The sequence below is a fragment of the Bubalus kerabau genome, chromosome 13 (genome assembly GCF_029407905.1).
Source record: "Bubalus kerabau isolate K-KA32 ecotype Philippines breed swamp buffalo chromosome 13, PCC_UOA_SB_1v2, whole genome shotgun sequence".
Classification (NCBI taxonomy): domain Eukaryota; kingdom Metazoa; phylum Chordata; class Mammalia; order Artiodactyla; family Bovidae; genus Bubalus; species Bubalus kerabau.
In genome coordinates this window covers 21,966,660-21,987,217 of record NC_073636.1, presented here as the reverse complement: position 1 = coordinate 21,987,217, position 20,558 = coordinate 21,966,660, and the positions used below count along the sequence as shown (strand labels likewise).

General features: G+C 35.6%; 1 protein-coding gene across 3 annotated transcripts in view; it reads right to left on the bottom strand.

The window, feature by feature from the left end:
• PLXDC2 (plexin domain containing 2) overlaps positions 1 to 20,558 on the bottom strand; it is a 423,407-nt gene that overhangs the window by 96,499 nt on the left and 306,350 nt on the right. For all 3 annotated transcript variants that reach the window (XM_055543765.1, XM_055543766.1, XM_055543764.1), the window contains exon 7: positions 10,341 to 10,440. In XM_055543765.1, coding sequence (XP_055399740.1) covers positions 10,341 to 10,440 — 100 coding nt within the window. The remainder of the gene's footprint in view (positions 1 to 10,340; positions 10,441 to 20,558) is intronic.

Sequence of the window (20,558 nt, the reverse complement as noted above, 5' to 3'; positions counted from 1 at the left end):
TCAGGAAATTGAAAATGTTGATTAGGGTTTCAGATTTCTCACTTATTTAACAGGGTTCAAATCCATTTTCAAACCCAGTGTATACTTAAGATAATTTCTTGATAGATTTATACATTTTGAAAGAACTTGACATATGAAATCAAGAAGGTAAGATAATCCCACTTCTCTGAAGCTAAAGTGAGTCCTTTAGGAATGGGTAGCAATCAAAATTTTTTCATAGCATAAATACACCTGGTTTAGCTAGAATAAGAGTCTGTTTTAAAGGTTTAGGGTAAGTTTCTTTAATAAAATTGAAGACACAACTTAAATCATTAAATCAATATTGCTATTTATTAAATGTACAGTGTCATATCCAATGAAGGTTAATAATTAACACTTATATTGCATGTAGGAATTTATAACAATTCATCAGCAAATCCAGCCATGTTCCTGAAGAATAGGTTAGATGAAAACTTTGAGAAGAACTTTAATAAGTAAAAATCAGATAAATACAAGCAAGTGTATTTTATACCAAAACAAGACACTGATGATATGTATTCAAAATCTACTTTAAAAAAAGACCTGAGCCTTATACTTATTAGCTTGCCTGACTTTGGTAAGTATAAATAGAAATGTAATATTATGAGCATTTTACCTAGCTCTTGGAATGGTTACAATAACAGGAATGCATTTCTTGATACTATGATACCTATCAGGAATTATTTGACAAGCTATAAATTATATTTATGTAAAGTTTAAAAATAAAATTAAAATAAATAAATAAATATTCTCCTCACACCCCTCCCCCCCCAAAAAAAAGAGAGTGAAAGTACAAGGAAAATGTCTTTGCAAAACACTTTCTAATAAAGGACTTGTGTTCCAAATATGCAAAAAAAAAAAAAAAACATTGATTTTAGGAAGTCATATGTCATAGTGTTAATAAAAAAATTCATGCATTTGAACAGTCTGGTTCAAATCCGTGTTGCTACTAGGTATGTCATGACCTTGGGCTCTTGTTATCCTTTCTGTCCTTCTGTGATAGGACAGAATATACTGTGATATAATAGTACAGAATATACTGTGATATAATAGTACCTATATCACAGAGTTGTTTTGAGGATTAAGATGAGATAGTAAATGAAAGTTGCTTAGAATAATCCCTTTCACAAAGTAGGTGTTCAGAAAATGTCAGACATAATTTTTGTCTAATTTCAATATGGCAACCATAGATCATACTGCATGTAATGATCTAATTCCTATAGATTTAGGCCCTGAAATTAGGCTTCTAGGATTTTGTCTCCCATTTTATATTAGGGAAGGTTAAATTTTGATTGAAGTCAACAGACCCAACAATGATGCCCTCTAGGACATGAAGCAGGAGTGTGGTAACTCAGAAGACAGAAAGCTGTCCGTTAGTAACCACGATCAGGAAATGTAGATATCCACACATCTGGGAGGGAAGTCAAATATTTACTCACAACCTACACATACTTCCTTTTCTCTCCACGCATATTCTTTCACTCACTTCTGATTATTCTCCATGAAGTTCTACAGCAGAAGAGGAAGGGGAGGGAGTAGCCCAAAATGAACTCTGTGGGGATTGGGGATGCATCTAGAGCCCTTCACTGAATACACCTTCAGGTTTCTCAGATTAGGAAAAACTGCTTAGAAATCCAATTCACATCTTTTTGGCATAAACAAAAGATGCACATATAATTTTCAAGTGAAATTTTATCCAACATTAGTGAAAATGCTAATTTCATGGTATTTAGTAAGGTGTCTTGATGTACATGAATCATGTCTTCTCTCTCTCTTTTTAACTTTTAAGGCATATGAAACCATCACTCAGCTTCTGCCTAAATGGTATACATTCCTATATACTGGTTTCCTATACATTTTGCTAAACAATTTAGCTCTCAGAAATAATAAATAACATGGACTTGCCCTATAGGATCACTGTGATGGGGCTTTATGAGCCTTCTTCATCCTAAAATTTGCATAGTATCCATCATATTAGTAGGTGCTTAAAATACTAGTTTTCTTTTAATTTCATACTGTACTTTGAAAAGCTCAAACAATGGGCGTGACAGTGAAGCCTCTGGGAGTTTATTATTGATGAAGCAGATGGGGTAAGGGGAAGGAGGGACCTTTTTTGCCATGCTAGTTCTATCACCTGCTCAGACACCTCCAACAACTGGGAGGAGATGACTTTAACAAAACCAAAATCAATAAGAATGAGTTTTGTTTGATGACCTGCCAATTAATGACAGCTTCCAAATGGTCATTTCTGTTGTATTTCAGACATCTCCCTGTCAAAAACAAGTAATTAGGAATGTATTTACTGGTAGCTCCTGCCAATGCTAGAAACTTTCATTTGATTCCAGAAATGTATTTCACTCATGTGTCTTCTTAGGAAGCTAGCCAAAATAATGGTGAACCAAACATTCTGTCTTGTTGTGATGCAGCTTCAACCATTTTATTACATCTTTACAAAACCAAGATCAACTATAATACCCATGAAGGGCTTTAAATTTTTTTAAATGAAATGAAATAAATTTCTCAGCAGCTAACACATAGAGAATAAAATTCAATAATCGAAATCTTAAGGCAATATGATTCAAAGCATAACCATCGAATTACACTTTTTTAGATATTTTAAACAATATCAGCGGGAGGGACTGAGTGATCATATGGAAGCACCAGGAATTCTCTCCAATCAATATCCATTCTAGCTCAAATGGAAACAGTTTAATGAGTACCCTGTGGCATGATTAGCGATGATCTAGTTTATTTGTCTGCTTGAAAACTAACATTCACAGAGAGAATGTATGAGTTATTTCCTAAATTTCCTAAATTGTCTGATTCTTACATTTATATAAATATTTTAATATCTTGTCTGAATTGTCAAGTAAATGATTAGCTAACACGTCCTTATCTATGTGTTGCAATGCTTAATGACTGGTCCCTGATGATTATTTCTTATTTTCTTTTCTAGTCCCAGCTGAGCCTAGCACACAGCACCATTTAGTGAGAGTACTCTTTAATGCAAATAGCATGTATTGCAAAACTCAATGACAAGTTCATTCCCAGCATTAAGACTCAGGAAAAAAAGGGACTCTTGAGTAAAAAAGTGCACTATTACAGAAGTCATAAGCTTCCCACACAAAAATCCAATGCATGAAAAGAATTAGCCAGTTGGAGCTGTGAAATAAAGCATCTACAATAGAAGATACTTCTGCCTCAAACATTTACAAATATTTATTTATTCTTATTTATTTAGCTGCACTAGGTCTTAGCTGTGGCATGTGAATACTTAAGTTGCAGCATATGGATCTAGTTCCCTGACCAGAGATCGAACTCAGGCCCCTGGCACTGGGAGCACCGAGTCCTAGTCACTGGACCACCAGGGAAATCCCTGCCTCAAATGGTTTAAAATTCTCTCTATAGTTCTAATTCTATTAAACAATAATATAAGTTAGCTCTGGACAAGGCAACATAAAATTTAGGTGACCATGAGGTGCTAATCTGAACCTCTCAGATTTTCCTCTCCTTATTCTTTTGTGTTCATAAAAATTCTAAAAAAATTTTGAATTATGTCAAAATTAATCAGTGATTTCTAATATCTAAAAAATTCTTGTTTTTTGCTTCTTTTGAAAAATCAAGATCAATCAAATAGGGTATGTGAGAACCATATGTATTAAAGCAATAAAATACCACTTTGCATAATGCTTTCTATCTTTGAAGAGTTTTATGAGCGGTGACTTGATGGGGAAAATGTCATGATTTCTATTTCTGCTTCCTTTTGTTGAGCCTGGAGTGAGCTAGTATGTACTTAACAACGGAGTGCCTAATGAAGCTGTGCAGTAAAGAGAAGCAATTTTATCTTCTGTAAAAATGAATAATTTTGAAGTGTTTTTCATTTTGAGGAGAGACAAGGTAAGATGACACAATTTACTGAAGGGTTTGTAGATCAATCCGTCATTAAATTAATGAAAAAAGTCCTGATAACTTTGAAAATAATAGATGAGGTTCAGTTCTTCTGAAAAAGCTTTAATTGCAGTGTATAAAAATTAAGGAAAAATATTGTCAACATGTTCTTTCATTTTAGTTACTAAGTAATTATAATAGATGTGTCCTACTACCAAGTCCAAAATTATACACATTTTTTTATGGGCAAAATTAGTTAAAGCGGAATGCTTAAATTTGAAAATGTATCACTGAATCATTTCTAAAATCCTAAAGCCTTTCAAAAGGCAAAGAAGAAGTAAAAAGTAGGTTAATATAAATATTATACTTGAAATTTAATATTTATTTCAACATGTATATATGGTTCATTGTCACTCTATTCAATATGGTAACCATGAGTCATACATAACTCTTACAATTGAAATTAATTTAATCCAATTAAAAATTCAATTCCCCAGTCACATTTCAAGTGCATGGTAGTCACGTATGGCTAGTAAGTCCATACTGGACAATTCAGGTTTAAAACATTTCAACAGCACAGAAAGTTCTATTGAACAGTATTGGTCTATGCTACTATTTTTTTTTCTTTTTTTTAGAATTAAAGCTTAAGGTATTTTGTATAATAAAAGTGCATCTCTGTTTCTGTTTAAGTTACTTTTTTTTTAGTCTGTGCACATAATTTTGATCAAGTTCTTTGAAAAATTGCTGCCTATTCTGTAATTTCATAAGGAAACCATGTATGGTAAACTAATTACAATGTTCATTAAAGAGTTCCCTAAATCTCTAAGTATTTTTAAAATATATTTGCTTCCCAAATTATTTTTGAAAATGCTGTTTCTTATTAAGCTGTGAATAATAATAACCAACAAAGTGAAGGCACAAACAGTGTCTGTATATTTAAAATAGTAGATGCCGATGAGAAAGGGACTGGTGTTAAGAAAGAGCCAGTTAATGTATGTTGATGGGAAGAAAAAAGTGGAGTATTCTAAGGGATTGAGAAATTGTCATTATTTTAACTTGTAGTAGAACAATTTCAAGTTAGGTCAGCTGCTTTCCAGATTAGTTTCTAGTACAGGAATTCTACATGCAGTTGTAATTTTGACGTTACTGAAATGACATGGCTTTGAATTTCCAAATAAGCCAACCATGGAGACACGAGTGGATTTTCAGCATTTCTTGCTGGAAATGTTATGCTCATTAAGCTCAGAAGGTGAAGGAAAAGGTGAGGGATATTGGGGAAAGTCAGCACTCTGGAGACTGACTGAAATTCAAAATGTTAAACGGGAGGAGAGAAACAAACAAGTATGAACGGTATCAGTGAGCACTGTTCATTTATCCAAGACCTCTACGTACTATGTAAAAGAATCTGGAGGGACATAAGCTGAGACTGAGAAACAATTATTCAGTAGAGCTACTTAGCAAGAACGTATGGCAATTATACATGATCTATGAATAGATGACAATGTTAGAACTTTCTGATAATCACAAGAATATTAGAGCAACAATGAAATACCATGTTCTGCATATCAAATCTGTGAAGTTTAAAAAAATGATAATACTGTCTGAGAGCATTTGGGGAAAAAGGGTATGTAATATGATGCTGCTAGGGGAGTAAATTGTTACAGCCTTTATAGAAAACAATTTGTCAATGTACATAAAAATCCATTAACATTTAAGGGTTGCATATTCACTTTTTATGAATTAGATATGTGTAAACATTTAAAAAGAGGATGTTCAGTACTGTTGTTTTACTGATAATTAACATGAAAAGCAACCTACATGACAAACCAGTACAGAAACAAATTATATAAATTATGAAACAAAGGAATTTGTTGCAGCTATTGATGACCACATTTAGACAGGTATTTAGCAGTGTAGAAAAAAAAATGTTGTATATAAGAAAAACAGGCGCTAAACATATTTAGAGGATAATACCAATTTTCTTCCTGTGTGTGTTTGTATACACTATAACCAAAATACTGGATGAAGATACAAGGAAATATTGATTGTTATCTCTCTGTAGTAGATTTATGGGCACTTGAATTTCCTTCTTTGGGTTTTCTATTATTTTAAAAATTCCCTTCAATTAATATGGACTGTGCTCATAATCCCAAGTATGTTTTTACCTCATATTTCTATAATTTATAAACAAGTTCATTACATGTAGACCTATTTTTCACATCTGTTCCTTTGGGGACTGAACTGACTTATCTCTGTGGTTTTTGTTCTAAGTTCTATAAAATATTTTATGAAAAACAGAAGGTAATGCAGACATATACAACCAACAGACACAACAATAGGTTAACAAACAAATGATGTCATAATCAGAAAGAATGAGTTTCAGAGAGAGTGTCAAAGTGTCCTTGAGTGGAAATTCCCTGTGGCCTCACTCTCCAGGGCACTGGGTCTGGGTATGGACACCTCAGTCAGCACTACCGTCTTTTTAAAGTAGCAACATTGATTCTGATGAATAAACAATACATGCAAATACAAATACGGTGTTCCTTTGTGCCAGGTACCACATGCTATACACACATTGTATCTTTAGATACCAAGATGGTCATTTTGCATATAAAGAAAGTTATAGAAATTAAATAAAATGTTCAAGGTCTCATAACCAGTATTCACATGACAATATCCCTTAAACTTTCTGGACTATTAACTAGCTTTTATCTTTTACTTTTTTCAAATATAAGGATTAATTTCATCATAGACACTTTTCATTATTTTTTTGAAGGAGGAAAGGAATTTCCCTTGTAACCTCAGAACTGTTTACTAACTTACTAACAATGCCTGAATTCCCTTTGATATTTTAAACTACCAGACCACCTAATCTTTTTTGAAAAGTAAAGTCTATTTTAATAAGCCATAGTGAAAGTAATAAGGAAAACATTTATTATTTGGATGCCTTTAAAAACTGAAAAAAAAATTGTTTTGTTGTCGACGTTATGATGAAAGGGAGGTGAATCTTCATAATAAACAAATTCCATTTGCCTTATACCTTTTTGAGTGCTTTACCAAACCTTTACCAAATTTGGTAAGAATGGTATACTAATTGTGGGTCCACTAGGAAGGATTATTCTCATGGTTGTCATACTTTCCTGTGTTGTCATGGCTAGATTAAGCCAAGGATCTGGAGTCTATAACCCATGTAACCAAAATGATTGTGTGTTAGTTAGTTGCTCAGTCGTGTCCAACTCTTTGCAACCTCATAGACTGTAGCCCACCAGGCCCTTCTGTCCATGGGATTCTCCAGGCAAGAACACTGGAGTGGGCTGCCATTTCTTTCTCCAAAAGGAACTATAGAAAGAAAGAAAGTAAAGTCACTCAGTCCTGTCTGACTCTTTGCGACCCCATGGACTGTGGCCGACCAGGCTCCTCCATCCATGGCATTTTCCAGGCAGGAGTACTGGAGTGGGTTGCCATTTCCTTTTCCAACCAAAATGATTAAAAGAATAGAAAATCGATCTTATGAGAATGAGGTCCTGTGTAATAATGCACCTTGGAATACAGAAGAAATAAAACCACCCATTACTGAAGATAATGATCAGTTTTCCCTAAATTTACTCAGGAGAAGAAAAAGGGGTAACAGAGATAGAAGATTCAAATTCCCTATAAGGATGACTCCTAATAAGGAAGGTTGCTAAGTAAGGGAACAGAATCTTGAAAAGAACTTAAATATTTATCTAAATTCTGATTGTGCAAGTAAGTAGCATATTGATCTCTAGGAATCATCTAATTCTTCAAAAAAATATTACTTGTGTAACTTGTATTACCGTATTCTTGGGTTAGCCTAATCTCTGGCATAAATAAGTAAGCTGTTTTTTTTTTTTTCCCCCTGACTGAGAATACAATGCAACCATGCAACCATGTCTTTTACATTGAACTTCCTAACAGATACTGTTACACTTTATAAACATGGGAACAGATTTTCAAGGAGATGAAAATTTCTTTGTTTCTCCAAAGACTTTTGAGTAGAACACATCAATTCCAATGTTCTTGCTAAAATATGGTCCCATCTAACAGCAGGGATGAGTGGACTGGAAACTCAGGACTTCTGTTCCTTCTTGGCAAATTTTCTCAAGATGACACTGAGGTCAACAGGAAATGTGAACATCACTCTGGCGCAAAGCCTGCCTGAGAGAAGCTTCTCCCTGAACTCAAAGCTTGAGTACTTCCTTTAGATGAATGCTGAGTCCCAAACTTCAGATGTAATCTGTTCTCAAAATTCATATTAACTTTGCCAATTTATTCAATGAAATTTATACTTAAGAAGGATATTTTCCCCTCCAAACATAAGGGTCACCCTATTACAATGTCACAAGGGATGCAAAAATTGCATTTAGGGATGATGCTGTCCGAGGACAATTTTGTCATCTGTCAGTTCTGACAGTTTTGTTTTCAATTTGTTACTTTTCCCATATATTTTTTAAGTTGATATGTCATATTTTCACTTTTATTCAATTCAATAAATTTTCTATTCCTTCTTCTTATTTATTTATTTTTTTTTGGCCTCACCTTATGCGGGATCTTCAGAGAAGGCAATGGCACCCCACTCCAGTACTCTTGCCTGAAAAATCCCATGGATGGAGGAGCCTGGTAGGCTGCAGTCCATGCAGGTCGCTAAGAGTCGGACTTGAGCGACTTCACTTTCATTTTTCACTTTCATGCATTGGAGAAGGAAATGGCAACCCACTCCAGTGTTCTTGCCTGGAGAATCTCAGGGACAGAGGAGCCCAGTGGGCTGCCGTCTCTGGGGTCACACAGAGTCGGACACGACTGAAGCGACTTAGCAGCAGCAGTATGCGGGATCTTGGTTCCCTAACCAGGGACTGAACTTGTGCTCCCTGCAGTGGAAGTGGGGAGTTGTAACCACTGGACTGCCAGGGAAGTCCTCTCTGCTACAATAATTGAATATTAAAATACATTTGCAAAAAAAAAAATTCCTTTACTTTGGTGGATGTTCTTCTTCAAACAATAATGTATCAGAATATCAATGTGTACCAGGATGGCTTTTGAGGAAGCTGCAAATAAAATTCTTTCTGGGATGAAAGAAGCCACAAATTTAAAACTAGCGATCCTTTTACTTGAGTGATAATTGACTCAGGTCATGCTTGACTGAAAACCTCTGAAAGGAAAAATGTGAGAACATTCCTCCTCACACAGGAATCAACTTGGCCTCTCCCAGGGCTCAGCCTCTTGTCTAAGAGTTCTGTCAGGATGTCTTTATGTTGCCTGCACATAAGGATATGTCTCTGCTCTGTTCACAGTACAGGTTTGTTTCTGGAAAACCTGCCTTAATTTAACAGTTGGCTGGAATATTACCTCCCACAAATTCTCAGTGAACAAGGAGAAACAGCCATGGAAGATTCACTGTCTTCACCAAACAGAACTGCCACAAATGAATGTCATTCTAAACTGTAATTATAAGATAACCCCTATAATGTTTCCAGCCAATCCACTGCTCTGAAAAGTCTAATTTGCACTGCATTTACTTTCTATATTTGAGAGATGACATAATTAAACAGATGTAGCACAAGTCAAGAACAAACAGCATACGCATGTGATAAATCAAGTCTATCGCTATAAAGAAATAAAAGAGGAACAAGACCTTTGAACAAAAGGGAAAGGAATGATCTAATCTTGAGATGTATTATATTGTAACCTCTTGCTTTACATGAATACATCCAGGACACAAATAATAATCACCTTTGGTACTACCAAACCCAAGCAACCTTTAGGGCTATTCTTGAAATGGAGGTTTCTGAAAACAGAAGTTTTCAAGAAATGGCTATTTACATGATCAGAACTACTACAAATAGCAGTTACATTTTTGATTTTTAATATGATGACCAGCTGCCCAAGTAACATATATGTTTTTATTCTAAAAATATAAACTGCATTAGAAAGGCAAAAGTGATTTAAACCAAAAAATAAAATATATTATGTGATAGGTATGGGTCTGTCAATATTTTTTAACTTCAATTTCTATACTTTTTAAAATAAATCTTCCTTTAGATTCTCAAATAATTTTATAAGAATGTTTTAAATATAGAATGGCACAAAGCTGTTCTTTTGCTGAGAAATTTATGTAAACTAAACAGTCACACAACTATCAGTCAAATAACTTGTCACTCTTTTAAGTTCTTCTTCCTATTAATAAAAGAAATATATCTGCACAACCAAACTATTCCAAAGAATCCAAGCTGTCTTGGCTTGGCTATTTAATTTCACTCCTCCTAAATATTAGTTCAACACTACCAGAGAGATAGCAAATGCCAATTAGACTTATAAGCCAAGCAATATAATTAAGAAGCAGCAATTAGCCTAAATCAACCTCCTTTCAATTTACCCCTACAGCACTCAGACTCTGAGATTACCCTTCTTCTACATACTGGGAATTTGTTGGATCCTGTGGACAACGACAAATGCATCTGACAGGCCCACTTTCACTGGGTGATTGGTCGAACTTATCTGTGTGACCAAGACAGGAATCTGGAAAAGAAAAAGCATATTGTTATGAGTTAGATTTGAATTTCATTCAGGGGTAGGGGTGGGGAATGTCATCATTCTGTTTAATGGATAAAATTAGATGATGGAGATGAAGGGACAGAGAGAGCAGGAAATAGTAAAGAAAAAAGACATAAATATCTGAAAATAACATCTGTTTAGAGCTATTTGATGGGTTAAAGTGACAAGAGGGTTCCTAGTCCTACAAATGGGGCTATTTGATGATGAAAGTAACAGATTCTCCAAGAATCAAATGGATGTTGAATGATGAAAACTTATCACACGTACTGGCACACCATGAATGCATGTAGTGCTGGCTATCATTTCAGAAACACAGATTTTTTTGGTTTCATTTGTTTTCCCTAAAGACTCTATTATATATTCATTTTCATTGTTTAAAACAATTCTTGTTTTCAAGTGGCCTTGTAGATATAAAATGTAGAGAAACATAATAGTGTGTTCTTAACTATATATTATTAACATACATTTTATTATTACATTGATTAAAATTAATAATAGATTAATTAAAATTAATATTAATATAGTTGATTAATATACAGTGAAATTTGGCAATTGTTTGTTAATGGATGTCAAACTTCACTATCCTAGGTAAAACTCATATGGAAAACACATTATTATTGGTCAGTTTAAGGTCATATCTCCTAAATTTAAATCTCAATAGAACCAAGATCTGAATATTATAGACATCTATAATGCATTCATTTTTTAAAATTAGGACACACTGAGAATATACTAAACATGATATAACAGTAGTAAGACAAATTCTTACTACTAGTCATTTTTTCTAGATTAAGAAAAGAATCATTAAAGGTATGATCACTATTTTTACTACCAGTTTTATAGAGGAAAAAAGGGGAATGAACAATTCCATGCACCATTACAACAAAAAGAATAAAATACTTAGAAATATATCTACCTAAAGAAACAAAAGACCTATATATAGAAAACTATAAAACACTGGTGAAAGAAATCAAAGAGGACACTAATAGATGGAGAAATACACCATGTTCATGGATTGGAAGAATCAATATAGTGAAAATGAGTATACTACCCAAAGCAATCTATAGATTCAATGCAATCCCTATAAAGCTACCAATGGTATTTTTCAGAGAACTAGAACAAATAATTTCACAATTTGTATGGAAATACAAAAAACCTTGAATAGCCAAAGCAATCTTGAGAAAGAAGAATGGAACTGGAGGAATCAACCTGCCTGACTTCAGGCTCTACTACAAAGCCACAGTCATCAAGACAGTATGATACTGGCACAAAGACAGAAATATAGATCAATGGAACAAAATAGAAAGCCCAGAGATAAATCCACGCACCTATGGACACCTTATCTTTGACAAAGGAGGCAAGAATATACAATGAAGAAAAGACAATCTCTTTAACAAGCGGTACTGGGATAATTGGTCAACCACTTGTAAAAGAATGAAACTAGAACACTTTCTTACACCATACACAAAAATAAACTCAAAATGGATTAAAGATCTAAATGTAAGACAAGAAACTATAAAACTTCTAGAGGAGAACATAGGCAAAAACACTCTCTGACATAAATCACAGCAGGATCCTCTATGACCCACCTCCCAGAATATTGGAAATAAAAGCAAAAATAAACAAAAATGGACCTAATTAAAATTAAAAGCTTCTGCACAACAACGGAAACTATAAGCAAGGTGAAAAGACAGCCTTCAGAATGGGAGAAAATAATAGCAAATGAAGCAACTGACAAAAAATTAATCTCAAAAATATACAAGCAACTCCTACAGCTCAATTCCAGAAAAATAAATGACCCAATCAAAAAAAATGGGCCAAAGAACTAAACAGACAGTTCTCCAAAGAAGAGAACACATGAAAAGATGCTCAACATCACTCATTATCAGAGAAATGCAAATCAAAACCACAATGAGGTACCATTTCACACCAGTCAGAATGGCTGCGATCCAAAAGTCTACAAGCAATAAATGCTGGAGAGGGTGTGGAGAAAAGGGAACCCTCTTACACTGTTGGTGGGAATGCAAACTAGTACAGCCACTATGGAGAACATTGTGGAGATTCCTTAAAAAACTGGAAATAGAACTGCCATATGACCCAGCAATCTCACTGCTGGGCATACACACACACACACATTCCTCACACAGTGAGGAAACCAGAATTGAAAGAGACATGTGTACCCCAATGTTCATCGCAGCACTGTTTTAATAGCAGCACATGGAAGCAACCTAGATGTCCATCAGCAGACAAATGAATAAGAAAGCTGTGATACATATACACAATGGAATATTACTCAACCATTAAAAAGAATACATTTGAATCAGTTCTAATGAGGTGGATGAAACTGGAGCCTATTATACAGACTGAAGTAAGCCAGAAAGAAAAACACCAATACAGTATACTAACACATATATATGGAATTTAGAAAGATGGTAATGATGACCCTATATGCGAGACAGCAAAAGAGACACAGATGTATAGAACAGTCTTTTGGACTCTGGGAGAGGGCGAGGGCAGGATGATATGGGAGAATGGCATTGAAACATGTAAATTATCACATGTGAAATGAATCACCAGTCCAGGTTTGATGTATGATACAGGGTGCTTGGGGCTGGCGCACTGGGATGACCCAGAGGGATGGGATGGGGAGGGATGTCGGAGGGGGGTTCAGGATGGAGAACACATGTACACCCATGGCTGATTCATGGCAATGTATGGCAAAAACAATACAATATTGTACAGTAAACAAATAAATTAATTAAAAACACAAAAAAGAAAAAATCTTCAATAAATAAAGGGACAAGAAATGAAAAGGAAGGGTAAATGCATGAACAAATCTTTAAGTAGAAAAAGCAGCTTGTGGACCACCTGTGGGAAATTCATTAAAGAACATATTAGATCAGATATGGTTGTATAAACCATAATAAACAGCATACCAATAAAAAGAAAGGAAAATAACTTGGAGAGAAGATATAATAAGGGCTATACTGCTTATTTTTGCCTCAACATCATGAAAGTATAAAAAGGGTTATTTCATTGAAACTGACCAACTAAGAGGACATTTTAATGCTTCTGAAATTTGTGGAATTATCTCAAAACAAGTAAATGGAAGATGACATTTTCCCTTTATGTACTAATTGGTCTTCTCCTGAACAATGTTGTGGTATTGCCAATTTTATATCAGTGTGCCCAGTTCTTAACCAGCATTAAGAAGTATTCTGATATGTGGACAACAGAAACAAACAAAATCAAACCAAGATTTTTGTCCCTAAAAGTTTATTTACTAAATGAAACTCTGAGATAATTTATTTAGTAATTGCCAAGTCATACTTGGGCTTCCCAGGTTACTCAGTGGTAAAGAATCAGCCTGCCAGTGCAGAAGACATGGGTTCAATCCTCAGGTCAAGAAGATCTCCTGGAGAAGGAAATGGCAACTCACTCCAGTATTCTTGCCTGGAAATACCATGAGCAGAAGAACCTGGTGGGCTACAGTCCATGGGGTCGCAAAAGAGTCAGACATTACATGGTAACTAAACAAGAACAAGTCATACTTAGTATCAATATATGTGGCTTGAAGTATACTAGATAAGTGGTAAGTATAGGAGCTGGAGTGGCAGGAAGATGATTCTTGGTGAGCACGTCATGGATTTAAGGAGAGGGAGAAGAAGAGAGTCAACAGCATCATCAAGACTTTTGGTCTTAGTAGCAAGAAAAATGGCATCATGCTTTTCACTGGGGCCAGTGTGCTGCACACCTTCAGGGTTCTTCCCATTGCTGGCTATGAGCACAGTTCCTCTGCTTGTGCAGAGAGGACAGCTGTGAAGAGCAGCATAGAAGGGTCCAGAGAAGGAGGAGACTAGGGGCAGGAAGCGATGGAAAAGGAAGAGGACTGCAATACCACTGGCCTCGAGCGCTCTTCTTTCACATTTTATAGAGTGCATGAATAAAAGCATAGAATTTCTAAAACTCTGCTATTTTATCCTGATTAAATATTAACATGATAATGTACAAGAAGCTTTTGACTCTCCACATTTTCCTAGAAGCCAGCCAAGTCTTTTAGGAAACGATTACATATCATGTTTAGGATAAAACCACTTTTATCAATTGGATGAAATGCTTAATTTGGGAAAAGATTAAGGAGGCCAAGTGTAGGCTTTCTCTAAGATTTCTTTCAGGAACACGTCTGCCTCTCTTCACCTGATACTGTCCTATCTTTTCCACTTTGCCTTCTTGGGCTGTTATCTGTTCACTTCAAAACCTCAAAGGCGTGGGGTTGTTCAGCATAAAGATGGTTCATCTACTCACTTACTGCAGCAATTAATTGGGCCATGTGAGCTCCTCGTGAGCGAGTCAGGCCAGGCTTCACAGCTTATAATGAGAGGCCATTTGTTAAGCTAAATCAGGAGCACGGCTAAAACTACATTTAAAATGAACAATTTTTTTTTTTTTACTAACATCAACAAAGCAATTGTGTGTGTGCATATGTATACAAATAAACTGTCTAGAATTAGAACTGAGAGTGCACAAAATTAGCACAAGGACCTGTCATAGTGTCAGTCCCCTACTCTATAGCAGACTCTGTATTGGATACAAAGTACGCAACTCAGAGAAGCCATAGCCAAGGGTAATGTCCAAGAACAAAAACTCTGAAGCTCTACTTACGGAAGCTATTCTTTATCCTTTCTCCAAATTTATATTCATCCTTAAAATGTCTCTTAAGTTAGTTCCTGAGGATGTCAGTCAGGAAGCCAATCTGCATACAATCTCTGAACAATACCAGCTTTTAAAAAATGTGGCTTCATTATTTTCAAGAGCCTGTAATACTCACCTTTTTATGATTAAAGCTAAGCTTAATTTTCACTTGACCTCCGTATGATTTGTAATGAATCATAAATTTCTAAGAACAGGTTTTTCATTCCACAGGACATATACAGAAAAGGAGTGTTAACACAGTTAAAATATGCTTCCATTTCGGCTTACACAAGCATTTGTCAATTCTTTTCTTTTAAGGTGTTTTAATTTTCCTTCCATTTCATAAGACATAGATAAGTTTATTACTTAAGTAAGTATAATTTTTTTCTAGAAATGATACAGTGAAGCAAATGAAGTATGGAGGCAGAAAAGAGTTGGAATAACTAGGTGAAATTAAGGCAGGAAATGGTATCAGGCGTCAGCTTAGGGCAGAGCATGTGGGGCTTTGGCGGAAGATTCAGAGACAGAAGTTGTTATCTTTTCCGTCTGTGGTATTATTCTCCAGGACACAAGGGCCAGACACAGTACTGAAAACGTGAACTTTTATGTCTGTTTCTATAACAGTTAGGTGGGTAACAGCATGCTGCTCCAGTCGGAGGGAACAGAATTTTATTTTTCTCTGTGTTCTGCCCTGCAAACCTTGCCAAAACATTCATTTGTTTCCATTATGGCCCAGCTATGTATCTAATAGACAGCACAGCATCTCAGCAAGGGTCTGATTGCAGAGCATGTGCTCCCAAGTATGAATCATATGCCTAGCAGAATGCAACTGGAGAAGAATTACTTTAAACTCATTTTTGTTCACTCGCTAACAACAGCAACGTGGTGTCTAATAGCTTATACATGTACCTTAAAAAAAACCCAAAGCTTACAATTTTAACCACTCTTACCTTCACTTAACCCTTAACTTCCTACCTCATCTCCCTTAAAAATCTAATTGGGCTTCTCCTTATGCAGTAGGGCATCCAATTTTTAAAAGTCATGCTCTCTTTTATTACTATCAAAGCAACACATAAAGTCCTGAGTATTAGGGCTTAGTTGTCTGAAAACTACATTTGAACAGCAGGGCTTTCAGTTAAATTTGACAATACAAACATCCATTTGCTTTCCTGAATATTGCTGCCAGTTCTCACAATTGTTTTAATCTGCTTCTAGCTTTCAGTTTCTGAATGCTTTTCATATGCCAGCTATTAAGCAATGCACTTAATGGCCTGAAAGCAAAGATGAGCCATAAGTTAAAGATATATTATTTTTAATATTATTATTAAAAAATCATTTATTTGGCTGCATCAAGCCTTAGTTGTGGCACTTGGGCTAGGTTGCCCTGCAGCATGTGGGATCTTAGTTCCTCAACACATCACCTGCATTGGAAGGCAGATTCTTAACCACTGGACCACAAGGCAGTCCCTAAAGCTATATTCTTAAAATGCTTCCTACTCTCATTTTCATGATTGTACCCCATAGAAAATCTGGAAGCAGACAACAGGATGAAATTAACAAAACAGCTCTATATTAAAAGAGGGGCTTCCAACTTCATTTCTACATAAGTTAGAAATGGTCTCGGGTAGGAAAGAAGAAATTGATGAGGGAGACATTGGAGAGAGCACACCAAGAGTAAATTTTCTAGCCAATCGCCACTGAGTGGAAATGTAGGATGAGTGTTCCAGGGCTTCTGATTTCTCAAGAAAGGAGACAAATCTATATTTTTATGTGAAATCTTCAAATATCTAGATGTGGGAAATATATCCATTGGATGAGATGGTTGGATGGCATCACTGACTCAATGGACATGAGTTTGAGCAAGCTCCGGGAGTTGGTGATAGACAGGGAAGCCTGGTGTGCTGCAGTCCATGGGGTCTCAAAGAGTCAGACATGACAGAGCGAATGAACTGAACTGAACATATCCATGTTTTAAATACACATCACTGAACCCTCTGACTTAAAGACTGCCCATTACTGAACTGACAAAGTAGAGTTGGAACATCTTTTAAAAGAAGAGAGTGAGGCAGGTACCCCCTGAGGAAGCCTGTACAACTTGGCTCAGGATAATGAAAACCATAATGGGGAGATCTTCTGATATGATAGCTGGATAAAGGAATTTGCCTAAACAGTTGGGAGTAAAACAGCAAGGGAAAGGAAATGGGATTAGGAAGCATACCCTAGATTTGAGGAGACCTGGGAAAGTACAAGGCCTTTTGCCTCAAGGACAAATTAGCTCTTAGGTTCTGGAATCCTCAGAGCAGAGAAATGGGATATGGCCTGATATGGACAGGAGCCCTGTGTGAAACAAACCTCTCCATGTCATCTCAAAGATTAAAGGGAAGTGGGGCTTAGAAGGAGAAAATGCACCCAGGAAGATCAAATACCTTGTCCAAGGACAACATAACCTACTAGTTGCAGGGTGGCATTAGAATAAACTCTCTGTTCTAAATATAATTATTTCTTGTAGGTCATTGATTCCTACTTCCTTGTTACTTTATTTATTTATTTTCACTCCTAATATTATAAAGGAAGAATGGTTCAATCTGTCATTATCTTGTACTATGGGAAGTTTTAGAAAATGAAGATATTGGGGAGCTTTAGTATGTGAGATAACAAAAATGTATAATTGCAAATGAATTAGAGCCTAAATAAAGCCATGCAGATACAATTTTGCACGTTATGTATTTAAAATAGAGGGAAGTGATATGATATAAAAACATCTGTATCTACATTTTTCTTGGAATTATTTCTTGATAGTTTATAATTAGCATTTTATGGCATCTGGGTCTTCTGAACCCTGTATGATACATTTATCAAATAAATTTTATTTAAATATATAAATATATCTATACACACACACACACACACACACATAAATATATATAGTTTCTGGGATGCATATACATTATATTAACACATGTTAAGCATTCTTGCATACACAGCAATAGCCAGAACAGCAAATCACTTCATACCTAAATGGCAATTGTTTCACTGTTCAGTTCTTTTTGGCTTTCTCCTTTTCCTTTGAATTTTTTTTTTCCCTATAAATTTTACATGCTCACCAAGTGTTCACCTTTTAATACTTTCAGGATGATTATCATGAATGAAGGATCATTACAGTTTAAGTAAGAGAAATAGTTCTCAAAGAAATTTAAAAAATGCATTTAGGTTGCCAGTTAAACCCACAACCAATTGGCAATGATTTATTAATTATGCATCCTTCCACAAAAACAGTAAATGTTACACTAAGGAACATTAGGATGAAATACTTATATGGTAGAAGAGATTAAAAAGTAATTTAACCTAATAAACAGTAAAGTTCCTCTATATATACTTCCTCTAAAATTTGCTGCAGGATGAGATAATAAGTAGTGGTATTCAACCATGAAAATGGATAAAGCAGACTGACTCTAAGGTGGGACATGTATTCCTCTATGGCCATAAAAAGACTGCATGACTTTTCTTTTTAATCGTATTGTCTGAAACCTCCCATGAACTGGTGAAAAAAAAAAATAATCAAATTTACAATAGTCACAAAATGGATCACTTCCTTTCCGAGTCTGTATCTGAAGTAACAATAAATTCAAAATATAATAGGAGAAGAAAGATGAAACAAGTTAGAGAAATGCAACTCCTAAAATATGATAGTATACTAGGACAGGCAGCATCAAGAACTGTAAGAACTCTGGTTTCATATCTGTAATGTTTTTGGAATAATATTTTTTTTGTGTGTGTAAACAGGCAGTTTCCTTGTTACATTATCAATAGACCAAGAATTTCAGGTCTGTACTATAATCAAGAGCTCTCCTGGTGGCTCAGTGATAAAGAATCCGCCTTCCAATGCAGAAGACCTGGCTTTGATACCTGGGTTGGGAAGATCCCCTGGAGAAGGAAATGACAACCCACTCTAGTATCCTTACTTGGGAAATCCCATGACACAGAAGCCTGATGGGCTACAGTCCATGGGGTTACAAAAGAGTTGGACACAACTTAGCGACTAACAGGGCTTCCCTGGTGGCTCAGATGGTAAAGCATCTGCCTACAATGCGGGAGACCCGGGTTCAATCTCTGGGTCGGGAAGATCCCCTGGAGAAGGAAATGGCAACCCACTCCAGTATTCTTGCCTGGAAAATCCCACGGATGGAGCCTGGAAGGCTACCGTCCATGGGGTCGCAAAGAGTCAGACACGACTGAGCTACTTCATTTCACTTCTTAGCGACTAACAAGAATAATTGTAAAGCAAACAAATATTACTATTCAAGGGTAACTTAAAAAAATATACTGAATCTGGGTTCTATTATGACAGCTAGTTATTCCTATTAACAGAACAGAAAATGGTAATTTGATTTTTCCAAATTCCATTTATCTGAGAAAGGATCTACGTTTTTATCATTATTTTCACTTATGTACACCTTCTTTTCATTTTTTTAAAAAATTAACAAAATAGGGTCTTTCCTGGTGGCTCAGTGGTGAAGAATGCCTGCCAATGCAGGAGACGCTGGTTCCACCCCTGATCCTGGAAGATCCCACGTGTGGGCAGAGCAACTTGGGTGCCACAACTATTGAGTCTGTGCTCTAGAGCCTGGGAGCCACAACTGCTAGGTCCGCATGACAATACTGAAGCCTGCATGCCCTAGAGCAGGTCCTTGGCCACAAGAGAAGCCCCCACAATCAGAAACCTGCGTACCACAAGTAGAGAGTAGCCCCTGCTCTCCGCAGCTAGAGGAAAGCCCTCATAGCAACAAAGTCCTGGCACAGCAATAAATAAAATAAATAAATAAAAGTATTTTAAAAATTAAAAAATAATTTTAGTTCTGTATATTTAATCAGAACAGGACTATAAAATTGTACTCCTTTATGTTCTTACAATTTCATTAGTTCTATAGCTTAACTCCTGACTTTATGGGATGATAATTGTGTAATATATTGGAGTCCGATGGAAAGATTATTAAAAAGCAAACATTAAAACATATTTATTGAAATGAAACAAATGAGAAATAGATTTGTGACTTGTTGTACATAATCTTCTGGGGAAAGAAAAAAACGTTGAGGAGTCCTAGGGTCACCACATTAAAGAATATTGCTCTGGATTGTCCATATGAAGCTCTGTAACCTCAGGCATATCAATTAACCTTTCTGTCTGCATAGCTGTAAAATCAAGGTAATTGTGTATGACCTAACTCCATAATCAAGCCACTCACATTTACTAAACACCTTCTATGTGCCCGTGCCTCTGTGGAAGGATAAGAATATAAGATATTGCTGAAGAATTGAAAACTATCATGTGTGTGAAAGCACTTTGTCAAGGATAACACATTAGGCAAACAAGTATGTTACACTATCAAAAT